Source organism: Mugil cephalus, chromosome 6 (assembly GCF_022458985.1).
Source record: "Mugil cephalus isolate CIBA_MC_2020 chromosome 6, CIBA_Mcephalus_1.1, whole genome shotgun sequence".
Lineage (NCBI taxonomy): Eukaryota > Metazoa > Chordata > Actinopteri > Mugiliformes > Mugilidae > Mugil > Mugil cephalus.
In genome coordinates this window covers 28,332,242-28,349,641 of record NC_061775.1, presented here as the reverse complement: position 1 = coordinate 28,349,641, position 17,400 = coordinate 28,332,242, and the positions used below count along the sequence as shown (strand labels likewise).

At 45.8% G+C, this 17,400-nt stretch overlaps 2 protein-coding genes across 3 annotated transcripts; both read right to left on the bottom strand.

The window, feature by feature from the left end:
* Window positions 1-1,437: 1,437 nt before the first annotated feature.
* zbtb37 (zinc finger and BTB domain containing 37) lies at window positions 1,438-7,924 on the bottom strand. Its single transcript, XM_047588057.1, has 5 exons — window positions 7,178-7,924; window positions 5,656-6,296; window positions 3,694-3,997; window positions 3,065-3,164; window positions 1,438-2,115 (listed from the first exon to the last, which is right to left on the bottom strand). Exons 2-5 carry the CDS (start codon window positions 6,275-6,277, stop codon window positions 1,579-1,581), a joined length of 1,563 nt encoding a protein of 520 aa, XP_047444013.1. The 5' UTR covers window positions 6,278-6,296; window positions 7,178-7,924; the 3' UTR covers window positions 1,438-1,578.
* A 3,980-nt stretch (window positions 7,925-11,904) lies between these two features.
* On the bottom strand, window positions 11,905-16,425 carry s1pr1 (sphingosine-1-phosphate receptor 1). Of its 2 annotated transcripts, none has more exons than XM_047588008.1 (2): window positions 16,337-16,425; window positions 11,905-14,751 (listed from the first exon to the last, which is right to left on the bottom strand). In XM_047588008.1, the coding sequence occupies exon 2, from the start codon at window positions 14,627-14,629 to the stop codon at window positions 13,505-13,507; it is 1,125 nt and encodes a 374-aa protein (XP_047443964.1). In that variant the 5' UTR covers window positions 14,630-14,751; window positions 16,337-16,425; the 3' UTR covers window positions 11,905-13,504. The 2 variants fall into 2 exon arrangements, with proteins under 2 accessions (XP_047443964.1, XP_047443965.1); XM_047588009.1 differs by lacking the exon at window positions 16,337-16,425 and adding an exon at window positions 16,149-16,272.
* Between the last annotated feature and the right edge of the window lie 975 nt (window positions 16,426-17,400).

The following is a 17,400-nucleotide window of genomic DNA, read 5'->3' as shown; positions in this document are numbered from 1 at the left end:
TCCAGAAGGTTTATTAAACACGTTTTGGATCTAAACCAGGACCTGGAGGACTGAGAACCTCCACAGGCGTCTGCTAAAGGAAACTACTGTTAGCTTTCTGCTACGTGCGCGAGTCACAGCTTCGAATGACTGGTTTTTTTATGCAGGTAAACAACGTTAGCACCAGTTAAAACTGAATCAAACTTAAAGATCCACCAGAGAATCTAGTGAAATCTTATCAAAGCTCTCAACCACTGTAACCTAACATATAAATAATATATTTATATATTAATATAAGTGACGTATGTTGTGTTTGCTGTTCAGGGGAAAGGCCAGACTTGCTGATGTGCATTATTTATATTTTACGTCGCAGACTGAACGGAGACGTCTTCTGTGTGTCTCGGGTTTCGTTTCAGTTTGAGGTTTTGAGTCGAGCGCAGCAGATTTAACGCGTCGCTGCCTGAGACCTGAGGTCAGCGATTGGGTCCAGACATCGTCCACCTCAAACAATAAGAATCTGTCACACACATTGTCAGAGCAAGAAAGTGTCCGAACAAAAAAAAAAAAAAAAACTAACTAAAAGAAAACAATAAAGCCTTGCTTGCTTATAAAAATATCTGAGAAGTTTGACGGAGATCTCTGTGTGAGTGGACCAGAGCGCCCCCCGGTGGTGCTGTGCTGTGCTGTGCAGCAGCTGTATTGCGTAGTGATGAGAGGTAACTGAGCTGTGTAGCTTATCCGAGGCTGGACGTGGTCCAGGATTCCTGCTGTGTTGGTTTGTTCTGTGTACAGGCAGTCAGGTGGTCCAGTCTAATCTAGTTGGACTACGACGATACTCGAACATTAATCTGAAGCGTTTACGGCCGAATTAACCGGCCCAGTGTGACCAGAGTTCGCTTAAATGTCTACGCGTGGGAGTTGTGATGAGTTGTCATCTTGGTGAAGGTGAAATGGAAACAGTTGTTGAATAAATCTTTCGGTTTAAACATTGAAATGTTGAAAGTGTCCGAGAACCTCTGAGTGATGCTGTTTTCCTGTAGTGTGGACGTGTTGTAGTGTGAAACATCAGCAGCTCTGATCACACTGGGACTGAGTTGTGTTGTTTTTTTTGTTGTGCAACTACATATTTTTTTTTTTTTTTTTTGAATGCCACTGTGGCACATGAAGAGCGAGTGGGATTATTATTCCTAACCCGACGTCTCCAGATTGTCTCAAGGCAAATACGAAGGATTGGTTAAACTGGCACTGAGTATTTTGGCACAGTCTCCACCAGACGGACTGTTGTGACGCTGCATTGTGAACCTGTAACACCTGTAAATATAAAAAGTAGAAATCTGTAACATAAACTAGACGGAGGCAAACGAGAACCACTGACTTGTGTGGCGTTATGAGGTTGTTGGAGTGTGTGGCGTTTTCTTCATTTTAGCTTAATCTGTTCGGTTTGGTTAGTGAAGGTAGATGCGGTTTAAAGCGGAAAAAAATCTCAGTTCGGACTCTGAGGCGTCTTTTGACTCCAGCGGCTTTCGGCGTCCCGTTGGTTTCAGGCGCAACGGGATCACGCCGGCCCTCCACGTCGGCGACCTCCTCCCGGCCCCGGGGTCAGTCGGGTCCCGTGGTGGATACCGAGGCTTGGGGACCTTCTCCGTACTGGCCTCCACTGCTGCTCCCGCCGCCGCTGGCCCCCCCTCCGCCCTCAGACTCCTCCTGGCTCGGGGAGGCCTCGTCGCTCGGGCCGCCCCTGGACGTGACGGAGGCGGTGGTGGTCTCGGGCGAGGCGCTGTGGGCCTCTTGGGGGGCGCAGCCCGGGTGGTTCTTGCGGAAGTGCTGGTTGAGGATGGCCTGGAAGGGGAAGCTCTTCCCACAGACGTGGCAGTGGAAGGGCTTGTTGCCCGTGTGCTTGCGGATGTGGTACTCCAGCTGGTCTTTGCGGGTGTACTTCTTACCACAGATGCGGCAGACGAACGGCGTGATGCCCATGTGCAGGCGCATGTGGCGGTCCAGGCTGCCTTTCTGGTTGAAGGACTTGCAGCAGTAGATGCAGGTCAGACGGGGGTTGTAGCGGAACCAGCGGTCTCCCACCTGCTCCCTCAGGTAATCCTCGTAACCGCCCATATCGAAGGCCGTGTGCTCCTCCCCCTGGTGGGAAAAACAAGACGTTAACAGAACACTGGACAGACGATGGTCTAGGACAAGGACTCCGGGCACATGATGCCTCCATACTTCTAGGGTACTGACTAAAACCAGACCAGGAAGGATCTTTGGGGAGGAACCTAGGGGGGGTTCAGAGAGTACTGCGAGTGCTTTGGGGAGATTATTGAGTCAACTGAGGAGGTACAAAAAGTCCTAGTCCAACTTTAGTCGTATTTAAAGGGGGGTTCACAAAGATCGAGTCCTACTTTAGGACGTCCTGGATGTTCTTGAGGTGATTCAAGGGGTTTAGTGGGTGGTTGTAGAGATCCTGGTTTACTCATGTGCTTGTAATTGTTTTAAATTTCCTTTCAGTGGTTTGAAGTGGTCTTGGATCCATTATGTTCTTACAATCATTAAAAAAAAGTTCTGGGAGTCGTGTAAGAGCTGTTGTTAGAGGTTCCTGTCTTGTGGATGGTGGCAGAGATCCTTTAACATGTTCTAGGTGTCTGTATGATTAGTTCATAGGAGTCAGACCTGGGGACTGACTGAAACCATCAGGAATGATCTTTGGGGAGATTATTGAGTCACCTGAGGAGGTACAAAAAGTCCTAGTCCAACTTTAGTCGTATTTAAAGGGGTACACAAGGATCCTACTTTAGGACGTCGTGATTGTTCTTGAGGTGATTCAAGGGGTTTTGTAGGTGGTTGTAGAGATCACGGTTTACTGGGCAGGTTTTACTCATGTGCTCGTAATTGTTTTAAATTTCCTGTCAGTGGTTGGACACGTACATGAAGTGGATCTATTATCTTCTTACAGTCGTTAAAAATCATTTTAGGGGTTTTGTGGATCTTTTATAATGTTCTACAACATTACAAAGACTCTGGCTGGCTAGCTGCATTAGCTACGTCAGCTAACACGGTTAGCTGCGGTTACAGTAGCTGTTAGCGTCGGTACCTGTGAGCCCGGCTGTCGCAGATCGTCCGCCCGGTTCGGAGACTCGCTCTTCGCCCTCTGACGCTCAGTGAGGACGACGACGCTGCCGGTGGGACTGAACCTGACGAAGATAAACACATAAACAACCAGTTAGCGCCGCGTGGAGGCAACATTAACACACAGAGGCTAGCTTCGTAGCTAGCAGAGAACAAGAGCTGTGATTGGTCCTCTTGGGAGTAGCATGAAGCTGGAAGTAGAAACAAAATTTATCCTCCCAAGACCCTGCGTCCTCATACGGGGAAGCATGAAGTTTTAGGTTTGTGGCAGATTATTCTGCTTCATTTAGACCCGTTGTCCTCATAAGTGGACATCTAGTGGCAGCAAAGCATCAATGCCCTAGTTAGCACAAGCTCATGATAGCGGGATGATTCATTCTACGGACAATCAGGAGCCTAAATAGGTATAAAACACGGTCAAGTTTTATGGTTGAAACCTGTTTATTTGAGCTCATTAACTTTTCTAGTTTGATATGACGACAGATTTAACGAATTCTATCAATAGTAACGAACATCAACATCGCTAATTAGCAAGTACTCGTTTGAGTACGTTGGGATTTCATTGTTTTTGGACTTTAATTGAAAAACAAACACCTGTCGGTTTCACTGAAGCTGGAGGATGGTTGGATCCCGCGGGCCCCTGGTACCCCCACCGGCCCCGTCACCAGAGTACTTCGCCCCGACGTGTCGATCATCACGGTGGCGCCCTCCTCCACCGGCCCCCCTTCCTCCTGGTGCTCCCCTGCTCCGATCCACTCCTCCATCCGCTCGGTCTTGATCCGGACGCCGTCCACGCTGCTGCCTTCCTCGGCGCTGCCGGGTCGATCCGGCTCGCTGCTCGTCTCCACGTACCACTGACCGGCCCGGTTGATGCGCAGGATGGGCTCCTTACCTGGTCCTTAAAGGTGCAAAGCTTCGTCACGTTTTATGGTTTTAAGGTTTACAAGAAACAACAGAAGGGCTGATGGTGGTCAGGAGGTTTCACAACAGTTCTTTCCTCAGGTGCTCTACTTACGATGGATGGACTTGCTAACCTGCTTGCTAACCCGATGGCTTACCTGCTTGCTAAACCTGTTACTACCCACTAGCTTACCTTTGTACTACACTCTTGCTAACCCACTTGCTTACCATACTTACTTACTACCCTCTTGCGTTACCCCACGTGCTAACGTACTTGCTAACCCAATAACCTGCTTGGTAACCCACTTGCTTACCTGCTTGCTAACCCTCTTGCGTTAACCCACTTGCAACACTCTTGCTTACCTGCTTGCTAACCCACTAACCTTCTTGTTAACCCACTTGCTACCCTCTTGCTAACCCACTTGCTAAACCTGTTACTACCCACTAGCTTACCTTTGTACTACACTCTTGCTAACCCAGTTGCTACTCTTTTGCTAACCCGCTTGCTACCCACTTGCTTACCTTACCTACTTACTATCCTCTTGCGTTAACCCACGTGCTAACATGCTTGCTAACCCAATAGCCTGCTTGCTACCCATTTGCTTACCTGCTTGCTAACCCTCTTGCTAACTGACTCGCTAACATACTTGCTAACCCACTTGCTACCCGCTTGCTAACCCACTAGCTTACCTGGTTGCTAAACCTGTTACTACCCACTAGCTTACCTTTGTACTACACTCTTGCTAACCCAGTTGCTAACCCACTTGCTTACCTTACCTACATACTACCCTCTTGCGTTAACCCACGTGCTAACATACTTGCTAACCCACTAACCCGCTTGCTACCCATTTGCTTACCTGCTTGCTAACCCTCTTGCTACCTTCTTGTTAACCCTCTTGCTAACTGACTCTCGAACATACTTGCTTCCTTTCTTGCTCTTGCTACTTTCTTGCTAACCCACTTGCTAAACCTGTTACTACCCACTAGCTTACCTTTGTACTACACTCTTGCTAGCCCAGTTGCTACTCTTTTGCTAACCCACTTGCTTACCATACCTACTTACTACCCTCTTGCGTTAACCCACGTGCTAACGTACTTGCTAACCCACTAACCTGCTTGGTAACCCACTTGCAACACTCTTGCTACCCTCTTGCTATCCCACTTGCTACCTTCTTGTTAACCCACTTGCTACCCTCTTGCTAACCCAATTGCTAAACCTGTTACTACCCACTAGCTTACCTTTGTACTACACTCTTGCTAACCCACTTGCTTACCATACCTACTTACTACCCTCTTGCGTTAACCCACGTGCTAACGTACTTGCTAACCCAATAACCAGCTTGGTAACCCATTTGCTTGCCCGCTCGCTATCTTCTTGTTAACCCACTTGCTAACTGACTCGCTAACATGCTTGCTAACCCACTAACCCTCTTGCAACACTCTTGCTAACCCACTTGCTTACATGGTTGCTAAACCTCTTGCTACCCACTTGCTTACCTTTGTACTACACACTTGCTAACCCAGTTGCTACTCTTTTGCTAACCCGCTTGCTACCCACTTGCTTACCTTCTTGTTAACCCACTTGCTAACTGACTCGCTAACATACTTGCTAACTGACTCGCTAACATACTTGCTTCCTTTCTTGCTCTTGCTTACCCGCTCTGCTGCTGCCGGTGGCGCCCGGTACCCCCAGACCGGACGTCGGCATCGGGCTGAGCCTCTCCTCCGCCGGGCTGATGGCCTCGCTCGCCTCCCCCGCCCCCCGTGAACCGATGAGCCGTAGACCAGCGTGATGACCCCCCCGGACCACCGCCTCCAGGGTCCGGGTGGTGCCCCTCGGTCCTCGCGCCGACTCCTCATCCCTGGACTCCTCGTCCAGGTCCGCCAGGCTGATCTTCAGGTGGATGCCCTCCAGGATCTGGGTGCAGCGGTCGATGATGTGCTGCATCTGCAGGAAGCTGGCGGCCGTCAGGTAGCTGATGATGTCGGCGAGCTGCAGGCAGAGGCGCCCGGTGTAGCAGAACGACAGCAGCTGCTCGAACACCGACGGGTTTCGGATCACGGTCAGCGACACGGTGCTCATCTGGCTCAGAGACATGTGGTCCCGGAAGTACGGCGAGCTGGCGGCGAGGACCACCTTGTGCGCTCGGAAGCTCTGGCCCTGGACGTTGACCACGATGTCGCAGAGACGACCCTGAACTCGCAGCTGGTTCAGGTGGGAAAGAACCGAGTTGCTGAAGTCCGGGATGTCCAGCTGGATGCTGCCGGAGCGATCCATGCTGCAGCCTGCAGGGACTCTGCAACACATCAAGACCAGGGTCAGGACCAGGACCAGGACCAGGATCAGGACCAGAAACAGAAACAGAAACAGACTAGGACCAGGACCAGAACCAGGACCAGAAACAGAACCAGAAACAGAAACAGAAACAGAAACAGGACCAGGACCAGGACCAGGACCAGAACCAGGACCGGGACCAGAACCAGGACTAGGACTAGGACTAGGACCAGGACCAGGACCAGGACCAGAAACAGAAACAGGACGAGGACCAGAACCAGAAACAGGACTAGGACCAGGACCAGGGCTACAACTAGAACTAGGACCAGAAACAGGACCAGGACCAGGATCAGAAACAGGACTAGGACCAGAACCAGGGCTACAACTAGGACTAGGACCAGAACCAGAAATAGGACTAGGACCAGAACCAGGGCTACAACTGGAACTAGGACCAGGATCAGAACCAGAAACAGGACTAGGACCAGAACCAGAAACAGGACTAGGACCAGAACCAGAACCAGAAACAGGACCAGGACCAGGGCTACAACTAGAACTAGGACCAGGACTTTCGTTTCTCATGGTAAGAAATCAGTAAGGAGGGAAGGAAGGGAAGAAGGAAGTAAGGAAACAGGAAAAGGAAGGAAGGAAGAGAGGAAAGGGGGAGGAAGGAAAGGAACGGGCAAGGAAGTTAGGAAGGAAGGAAGGAAGGAAGGAAAGGGAGAAGGAAATGAAGGCGGACAGAGTTCAGGAAGGGAGGAAGCAAAGAAGGAATGAAGGAAACTGAGAAAGGTAAGAAGGAGGAAGGAAGGAAGGGACCATGAACAGCTGATTGTTGGCTCGCGTCCCGGAAGTAGCGGGACAGGGACCAGGTAAACTCCCCAGGTGTGCAGCCCAGACTCTCACCTGGAGCTGGGGCCGGTCAGGGAGGGTTCGGGGGTGGTTTCAGGTCCGGTGCTGTGGAGGATTCAGTCCCGCAGCCCGATGAACATCGTCAGCAGGGACGGGAGATGGCGGCGGCTCCGCTCGGTTCGGCTCACCGGGACTCGGTCCGGTCCGACCCGGCCCGGCTCGGATCGGAAGGCTGCACCTCCTCCTCCTCCAGGCTCCGGAGCTCCAGAGGCGGTCGCGTTGTCTTCAAGGCCGCGTAACGGCAGCTGAGCTCGGGCTCCGGTCCGTTAGCAGCCGCTCTGCCGCCATTCCGCTGGAAGTTCGGCTCGGTTCGGTGTCGGTGGGCCGCTGCTTCTCATCTTCCTTTTTCACGGCAGAAGGGCCGAGGCTACAGGCAGGAAGCAGAGGAGGAAGAAAACGCGCACGGGTGCATGGGTAGTGTAGTTCACTAACGTCACCGCGAGAATAAGTGGCAGCGTTAAGAACTACAACTCCCGGCATGTATCCGTCATGACGTGACAAGGATGGCGGTTGGAGTTTGGCAAAGTGGAGGACGCCGATTAAAGTCCAAAAACAGAAAGATAAAAGTACTACAGTTTAAATGTTACTCGTATGATTAAGTTTACTGCTTCATTTAAAAGTTATTAGTTATTATTAGTTTAGCTTTTAAAAAAATGTAAACCCGTAATTGGATCATGGGTAATGTAGTTCGCTCGTCTCACGATCCGAGTAGAGAGCAAAGGCTTAACGGCAGCTTTAAGAACGACACCTCCCGGCATGCATCAGTCACGACGTGAGTAACTATGGCATTTGGACTTTGGCAAAGTGGAAAACGTCAATTAAAGACCAAGAAATAAGTATTAAAGCTTAAATATTCTCAATTATTATCTGTTAATAAACACAGAAATGAGTCGGATGATTAATTTTACTGCTTCATTCATTAGTTATTCGTTATTGTTAGTTTATCTTTATATATTTAACCCGTAAAACGTTTTTCTGCTTTTGACAAAATCGTTACTCTTACAATTTTAATTAAGATATTTAAAATGTGAACTGTGAAGAAGGTAATAATATTAATAATTACGTAAAAACAATAGTTTAAACTTATTTTAATTCAAACTAGTCTTTGCTTACAGATTTTTTATTTTCTAAAATGAGACTTGGGTCAAATACACACATTTCTGACTTTTTCTAGGTCTTAAATTATAAGAAGTCACCATTAAATAATTTTATATGGCTTTATATTGTCTGTAGTTAATGAACAAATGTAGTTAACGAACAGATGATTTATTTGACCTTTTTTAGAAAGAAAAAAACAAAAAACAAAACAAAAAAATAATAAAAAAAAACAGGGAAAATGTCATGAATAAATCTCATGAATAAAAATAACCTAAAGGTTTTTATTGACTGAAAAATGAAAAATGAATTTACTTGAAAAATTGTAAATTGTCCTAAACTAAACCTTCCTTCCTTTAAAATGAAGTTTTAAAAGAGCATGAGATGAATAAATGAAGCGAACCACCACAGAGCAGATTCCCTCAGGACGTTTATTCTCTACATCTCCTCTATCCCTGTTTCCCTGTTTCTCCTCGTGGCTGCAGGTCTCGTTGGGCATCACGTTGCCGTTGGTGACGTGGACGGTGACGCTGGAGCCGTTGGTCCCGACCGATGTCCAGCTGATGTCCTCCAGCTCTTTGTCACTAACTGAGACTTTGCAGTCGACCGAGGAGGCGACTCTGCTCGCATCTGGAAACAGTGAAGCAGTTTTGTCAGAAATGTCAAGAAAAGAAGGAGCTTGTAAATGTTTTAGGAAATCCTCTAAACATGATGCAGCCATTGGGAAGTTCCTTCCTTCCTTCCTTCCTTCCTTCCTTCTTTCCTTCCTTCCTTCCTTCCTTCCTTACTGACTACATACACCACCAGGTGGTTGCTCGGCTCTGAGCGGACGTAGCGTTGGGATGGATCGTATGTGCAGCTCATGTTGACAGGAAGTAGCAGCGTTGGTTCCTCCCGGACGCTGAGTTCCTGGACCCGGACCTGATGTGGACCTGGACCTGATGTGGACCCGCCTGCAGGACCCGCCTGCAGGACCCGACTGATGTGACCACTGATGTGGACCCGGACCTGATGTGGACCCGCCTGCAGGACCCGCCTGCAGGACCCGGACCTGATGTGGACCCGGACCTGATGTGGACCCGGACCTGATGTGGACCCGCCTGCAGGACCCGCCTGCAGGACCCGGACCTGATGTGGACCCGGACCTGATGTGGACCCGGACCTGATGTGGACCCGCCTGCAGGACCCAGACCTGATGTGGACCCGGACCTGATGTGGACCCGGTCTCCTCTGTAGAAGTCACAGCTGGAGGTGGAGGAGGAGGACGGAGGCGAACAGGTCACCTCCACACTGTCCTCAGGGGACACAAAATGGCCGCCAACCGACAGGACGAGACTGGGACGGCTTCCTGGAGGAGACACGGGGACGGATGTCTGAGTGGGACATCCTTCCTTCCTTCCTTCCTTCCTTCCTTCCTTCCTTCCTTTGTTGTATGTCTTCCTTATAGTTATTGTATGTCTGTGTTTTATAGTAGTAGTAGTTTATAGTAGTAGTAGTAGTTTATAGTAGTAGTTTTATAGTTGTAGTAGTTTTATAGTAGTAGTAGTTTATAGTAGTTTTGTAGTAGTTTATAGTAGTAATAGTTTTGTAGTAGTTGTAGTAGTTTTACAGTAAAAAAACCCTCTTTTCTTTCACGTTCTTCTCACCCCAGACGATCACGGTCTTGGTGTCGCTGCAGGTGGAGGTGAAGCTCTGGAGCTTGTAGTCACACCTGAGCGATACCTGGCTGCCCCCCGGCCACGCCCCCCGGCCACGCCCCCAGCAGCTCCTGGGACGTCAGCGTGAATTCACAGACGTAACTCCCGGCCACCATCACGGTGAAGGGCTGGTGGGATCCTTCTCTGTCTCCTCCCGTGAAGTCGATAGGAAGCAGCTGACGCTCAGAGATTCTCCATCTTTAATTTCATGCTCCGTCAGGATGAGCCGGGGTTTATCTGCAGAGACCAGGACCAGGACGCTTTAGAGACACAGAGACGAGGTCTCAGCATGATGTAGTAAAAACAGAAGAAGTTTGTAGAAACTCACTTGTCCAGACGTATCTGGAAGCAGCAGCCGTCCAGTCAGTCAGTCACAAACAGGAAGTCACTGGGTGAACTCGTATTAAATGTCAGGTTCAGGCTGTGCAGGTAAATGTTGTGTCTTTGTGTCAAACTCACAGCAGAACAAAACCGTGACGAGAAGAATCTGATCCATCGCTTGATTTTCAGACCTCAGCTGTGTTTGTTCTGTTTGCTCTGAGAGTTTATTGACCCTCCAGCTCTTTCATTTACAGAAGGTCTGATTTATTATTAATCATTAAACATCAGCAGAAAGGAGGAGATTTTTTAAAATCCGAAAACATCCCAAACACTGTGAATCTGTGATTATTTAAAGAGCTAAGAGGCTTCACATCAAACTCTTCATTAAGTGGAAAGACTTGATTAACTTGAGGTGAAATGATCTGTTTGCATTTAGATCCAAAACCATGAAATCCTGCTGCAGTTCCCCTCCTGTCCTGCAGGTGTCAGTGAAGTATCTTTATTAATTCAAGGATGTTTGATCTTCGTCGATCTCTATCAGACTCATCAAAGTTTTATTGACTGGTCAGTAAAAATGTACTTTTTGATGTTATTTGATGTGAACCAATGCTAATGCTAGTTCAGTTAGCTAGCACAGCTGCTAAGTGAACAACATTACAGGTTTGTGTCTTATAGAGAACACAAACCCTCATGACACTATTTTAAATACGGGTTTTAGGAAACAGTGTTGATAAATGAAGTAAAGTGAAGAAAAAAGGAAATTTTTAACCTTTGATTGTTGACAGAGACACTGACCTTGAAGTGAACCTCCAATAAGAAGAAGAGGTTTTATTTATATTTATGACTCCCTGTAGGGGGGGGGTTACAGGGGGGGTCAGAGGTCAGAGGTCAGCGGCTGTGAGGTCAATGAATCTCATTAATGACGACACTAAGAGGTCGAACACAAGCTGAGACCAGAATCAGGAGAACAACAAAATAAGAATTAGTTGGTTCTGAAAGTGACGAGAAACATCCTTCCTTCCTTCTTTCCTACCTTCCTTCCTTCCTTCCTTCCTTCTTTACTGCATTATTTTTTTCCTTCCTTTCTTAAATTGTAATTATTATTTCTTAAAGTTTTCTTTTTATTTTTTTAGATTTTTATCTCACCTGGAAGGACAGTTTTTAACTCTTGTTATGAATTTTTCCACCTTTCGTTTCCTCCTGTTACGGAGCCGACGGTTAATTTCCACCAACTTCAAACTGTTTAAAGTCAGTGAATTTGTCGACACTTAAATAATTCGATTTTTTTACTCCATCAGAAACCAAACATTTTTTCTATTTCTGTTTTTATTAAGTGCTAACAAACAAACAAACAAACAAACACACAAACAAACAAACAGCCCAACATTCAGAGGTTAAACAGTGTGGACAGACAGAGACTGGACCAAAAACAGGTTGATCTCAAACTAAAAGGAATTAATCGATTAATCCATCGGCTCCTGATGAGTTTGAAGCTCCGGAGTCTAAACATGAGGACGGTGACGCTTAAAACACGACTTTTCTCAGTGAGGTTCTGAATAGCAACTCAAAAATACAAATTTCTTATGAATTTCATGCAAATACAAAATCTTTTCTCATCACAAGGTCCATTTATTTCAATTGTTTGTTTGAAATTTCTATTTTTTCCCGACCCTGACGTCACGTGATCTTTACCATGTGACAGGATTAAAAACTCTACAAAACGTTCTAAACAAACTGTGGCTCAACTTTAACTTTCAGTTTATTTTTGTGAATATTTGCATGACGTTTCTATTTGTTTTGAATGAATCGTGGGTAGTTTTGGTTTGACTCCGTAGCTCTGAGACCAGACGCACAACGACATCTTTCATTTACTGGGAAACTAAAGGTTTTTGTTTTCTGCTTTCAGACATAAATTAATTTCCACTAAACGGACGTCGACAACAGGAACAGAGAGAAAGTACAAAATACATTCTGACCCACGGTTTCTACAACATGTACACAGTTAACTTTTTACAAAAAAATAAAAATAAAATAAAATAAAATAAAACGCCCATTAACAAAGATTCATGGATTCAGAGTTTAGCTGCTTCTCACATATGAAAAATCTCACAGTTCAAAAAATAAAGAATTTCATCACGATTAAAAACCGTCTGCGTTTCTGAAAACAATCAGCAAAAGGAAAATAAACTTAAAGTTTGAATTATTTGTACTAAATTTATTTAGTACAAATAATTTTATCTGAAAGTTTTGCTTTTTTAATCACAGATTTCACAAATACTTTGTCAAGTTTTATTATTTTCTCATAGATTTTTGATTTTATTTTAAATAAAATAAGTTTGCTTTAATTCTTCTTCACTAATCAAATTGACTTCCAACAATACAAACTTTAAAAAATTAAAAAGCGTTTTTTTGTTTTTGTTTTTGTTTTTCCGTTTTTGGCCAAACTTGACTTCAATAATTATTTAATTTAATACACAGAATTATTTTTATAACGCCCCCCAACCCTAGTGAGGGTTAAACGGAAGATGAGATGACTATTATATTTTATTATTTATTTATTTTCTGGTGAAAAGCAGCTGAGCTCTGAATTCATGACTGAGTTTTTTTGTGTGTGTGTTTATTTAAAGAAAGTGGAGGTAAAGAAACATTCCCACCTGAATTAATTTGTATTTCTTAAATATTGTGTATTTAAGTGCTACAGGTTCTAGTTGTTCTTAGAGGGTGAGTACGACGTCTGGTTCTTCTACGAGGATCAATAACACTTTCTACAAAGCTGCTGTTTAGTAATATCGACCTCCATGATGCATCTACAAAATGCTGCCTTCAGCCTCCTTCACCGCGCATTTAAGCTTTCAGCTTCCAGTCCGGTCACTTCTGCATCTGAGGGCGTCTGGATCACTTCCTGGTTCCACCTCAGGATCCACATCCTGCAGGGGAGACTCCAGAGAGACCATCCAGAACCATCCAGAACCATTCAGAACCATCCAGAACCATCCAGAACCATCCAGAGACCCGGAGAGTCGATCCTCCTGCAGGCGGCTCTGACTGAAGCTTGTGGTCTATTTACAGGGTGTGAACCTCCTCTACTTCAGGTCCCAGTTCCACCAGTTTAAAAGTTTCATAAGTGCTGTGAGTCCTGATCGGACGAAGGTTCGACGCTCACATGTGACCCCGCCCCCGTCCCCGCCCCCCCCCTACGTCTCGGCGTTTAGGACGAGGAGGTGACGTTGCCCGAGGACACTGCGGTCGTCTCTCGCGGCGAGTACTCCGCCTCCTCCTTGTTGGGGTGGGAGGAGTTGTCCGACTTGCTGCGGCTAAACTCCGCCCCCATGGCGGGCCCCGTGAACTTGGCGTGCGGCCGGACGCAGGCGGTGCAGCACAGCAGCGTCTTGATGAAGGCGCGGCGCATCTCGTTGCTGGTGAGCGTGTAGATGAGCGGGTTCATGGCCGAGTTGAGGACGGCGAGCGCCAGGAACCACTCGGCCTTGTAGAGGATCGGGCAGCTCCGCGTCTCGCAGGCCACGTCCAGCAGCAGCAGGATGAAGAGCGGCGCCCAGCAGGCGATGAAGCAGCTCAGCACGATGATGACGGTCTTCAGCAGCGCCAGGGACTTCTCCGAGCTCTTGCTGTTGGCGCCGGCGTTGCCTCGGCCGTTGGTGACTTTGCGGAAGCTGAGCTTGCGGCTCCGGGTGCGAACCAGCACGTAGATGCGGGCGTAGAGGACCACGATGGCCATGAGGATGATGCTGAAGACGGTGGTGCAGAACAGGATGTAGGTCTTGTGGTAGAGCGGCAGCACGGTGGAGCACTTGGCCATGCTCTCGATGCAGTTCCAGCCCATGACGGGGAGGCCGCCCAGCACGGCCGCGATCATCCACACCGTGCTGATGAGCAGGAAGACGCGGCAGGTGTTCCCGTTGTTGTGCAGCTTCATCTTCAGCATGGTGAGGTGGCGCTCGATGGCGATGGCGAGGAGGCTGAAGACGGACGCCGCCAGCGCCACGAACATGCTGCCCTCCCGGATGAACCACTGCGTGGGCGTCAGCTTGTAGGTGTTGGCGCCCGACAGCAGGATGTTGGCGGTGTAGACGACGCCGGCCAGCAGGTCCGACAGCGCCAGGTTCCCGATGAAGTAGTACATGGGCTTGTGGAACTTCTTGGTTCTCCAGATGGTGGCGAGGACCAGGATGTTCTCCAGGATGATGAAGCAGCACACGATGATGAAGACCACGGAGTCGGCCTTCAGGCCCTGAGAGTCCTGCTGGGTCTTGCGGAACTTGCCCGTGTGGTTGTAGTGTTTGGCGATCAGTTGGGAGTAGCTGAGCTCGGCCATGGCCTGCAGCTGCAGAGAGGGTCCAGCAGGGGGCGCTGCGTCCTCAGACTTCAGTCCTTCATGTCAGGTTACGACCGTGGAGAGGAGCAGAGACAGTCCTGCAGCCGGACGGGGACATGGTCCTGCACAGAGACACGAGAGACACGAGAAAACCAACAATCACTCGTCTCAGATCCTTTAGAAAAGTTTCTTTTCCATTTGTGCGAAGCCACAGATTCGTAACTGATCCAGTGAAGCTGGTTTGGGATCAAGTCGGTCTGAGACGCTGCTGACTAAACAAACCGGAATCTGCTCAAACATCCGTCAGGAATTAAAACCGTAAATCTCCTCAAACATGTTTCAACACATAACACACGTTTAAACTCCCACAACTCTGTACAACGCGTCACTTTCTCTTAGTTTGGATTTTATTTTGGATTTTTTTTTTTTTCCGTCGTACCTCAAAAGTCACAGAGGTTCCATCAGTAAAACCTAAAATTGTCCAAATATTTTCACATTTTTGGTGAATAACAAATATTGTTTAACACTTTTATAGTAAATATTTTAAGATTGAGAAGTTTAACCAGGTCACTTAAAGAGACAGTAACACGTTAATTTGTTCTTTTTCATTTAGACCAAAGAAGCTTTAATTGGTTCATAATCATCTCGTTAGTGAATAAACATCATTCAAAATAATAGTTAGAACTTTAAAATGATAATTTACTCTCATACTAACGTATGGAAAACATACGGAGGATGAAGAAATTACTTAAACTAGTGCAAACAATCTTGTCATAAGTATTTTGTCATATTTTAAAATAAATAAATTTATAAAACAGATTCTTTTCATTGAGGCAGAAACAGAAAACACATCTTGACTTCATTCCTCGTGATTTTATTTTGTCAGAGAAGCTCAGTTCTTAAATTATAAAAGTAAATGTTCAAACTGAAAATGAAACGTGTGACATCGTGTTAATAATTGTGCTTCATTGAATGATTCAGTTTTTTTATTACTATTATTTTGGCACCGTTCGGCCTCCATACACCACAGAGGTTATTCTGACATTCATCATGAAAAACACCAAGCGCCTCCAGATCGTTGCTTTTTGGGGAAAAACTTCTTTTTAACATTTTAATCGCAAATATTTTCAAACTTGAGTTTAAACAGGTCATTTAAAGAGACAGTAACACGTTTATCTTCACTTTGAATCATTAAGAGTCACAAAAGAAATTATAATTAATTAATTAAACTTTATGTTCAGTTCAAACAGTTCGATAGACGAACACTTTTTTTTTTTTAAAGAAAGATGCTTCTCAAATGTTGCTTTAATTCCCTCATTAATCTGCAGAATTTAGTTTTTTATTCTTTTTTCCGCCTCATTAAACATCAAACATCTCGGAGACGCGTCCGTTTGGAGGAAAAGTTGGTTCATGAAACATTTTATTAACGTTTTATCGCCACATAGAGAAAAGCTTTGGGGATATTTCCTCGTGTGTTTTCAGATCTCAAATAAAATCGGATTTATTCCATCAAACTGACCTGAAGCTCTTTTTCCTCCTCGACGCATCTGAAGCTTTAACTCCGCGACCCTCGACTTTACTTCTTTTTATTTATTTATTCATTTCTGTGGAAATAAACTCTGAAGCAGCAGCTTCTACCCGACGTTCAGATCAGAATAAAAACCATTAAAGGCGATGGAATAAAGAGAAAAGCGGATTTTATTTTACCTTGAGTCGGAGTCCGGAGGGAAAGAGTCCGAGAGCAGAGAGGAGGGAAGCAGAAACACACACTCCTCCAAAACACACACACCGAAACACACACCGAGGAGGAGGAGGAGGAGGAGGAGGAGGAGGAGGCATCATCCTCCTCCTCCTCCTCCTCCTCCTCATTGTGCCGCATTATTCCAAACATCATCAATCAACCGGATCAATAAGAACAATGGAAACACGGAACTAAACGTGTTTATTTTTTAGTTCCAACTTTTCTGGTCTTTGCTGCATCATCATTAAACTGATTAAAGCTAAACTCTGATGATACTTTATGGATTTAAAGGTGAATTTTACACGGTATGGAAGCTAAAGAGTGCCAGAATAAAAATACCTTTAAATAAATTATAGAATATCAAACGACATCTACTGTCATAACCGACTGAAAAATAACTCAAACTTTCTTACGCTGCAGCAACTACACACAAAATATAAACATAATATGCACAAACAGTGAGATTTAAAAAGGCCTGTGAACGAAGAAAAAGAAAAACATGACACGGCACATGATGATATGATCATATCCTGTAGATGTAGTGGTTGGTTCAGCCCTGAGCTGAATAATAAAAGTTCCTCAGCTTCTCTTAACACCACAAATCATTTACGTCCAGGTATAAATTAGGTACAGAGAATATTGTGAAATGTATTTTTGTACCTGTACATTGATAATTACACTTACAGGGTTAAAATAACAGCATAAAATGAGATAAGATAAAATATAAACTGCAGACGTGAAGTGTAGTTATTTAAGTTTGTGCTTTAATCTGCATGTACTTTATAGTGTTTGTATATATGTGTTACATCTGTTTTATTCCTTTCAGTTAATTGAACCACGTCGTCTTTTCCTTCCAAACTGTTTCAGAGTTTTTCTCATTTACCTTTTTATATTTAAATAAGTTCGGTTTAGATTTCTTTACACCGTGTTTAAATTCCCCTCAGACCTTCCTACTGACGTAACGTTTATCTTCATCATTTCTGAAACCAGGAGGAAACAACTCAACAAACATCGTGTAAACAAAGGAAAC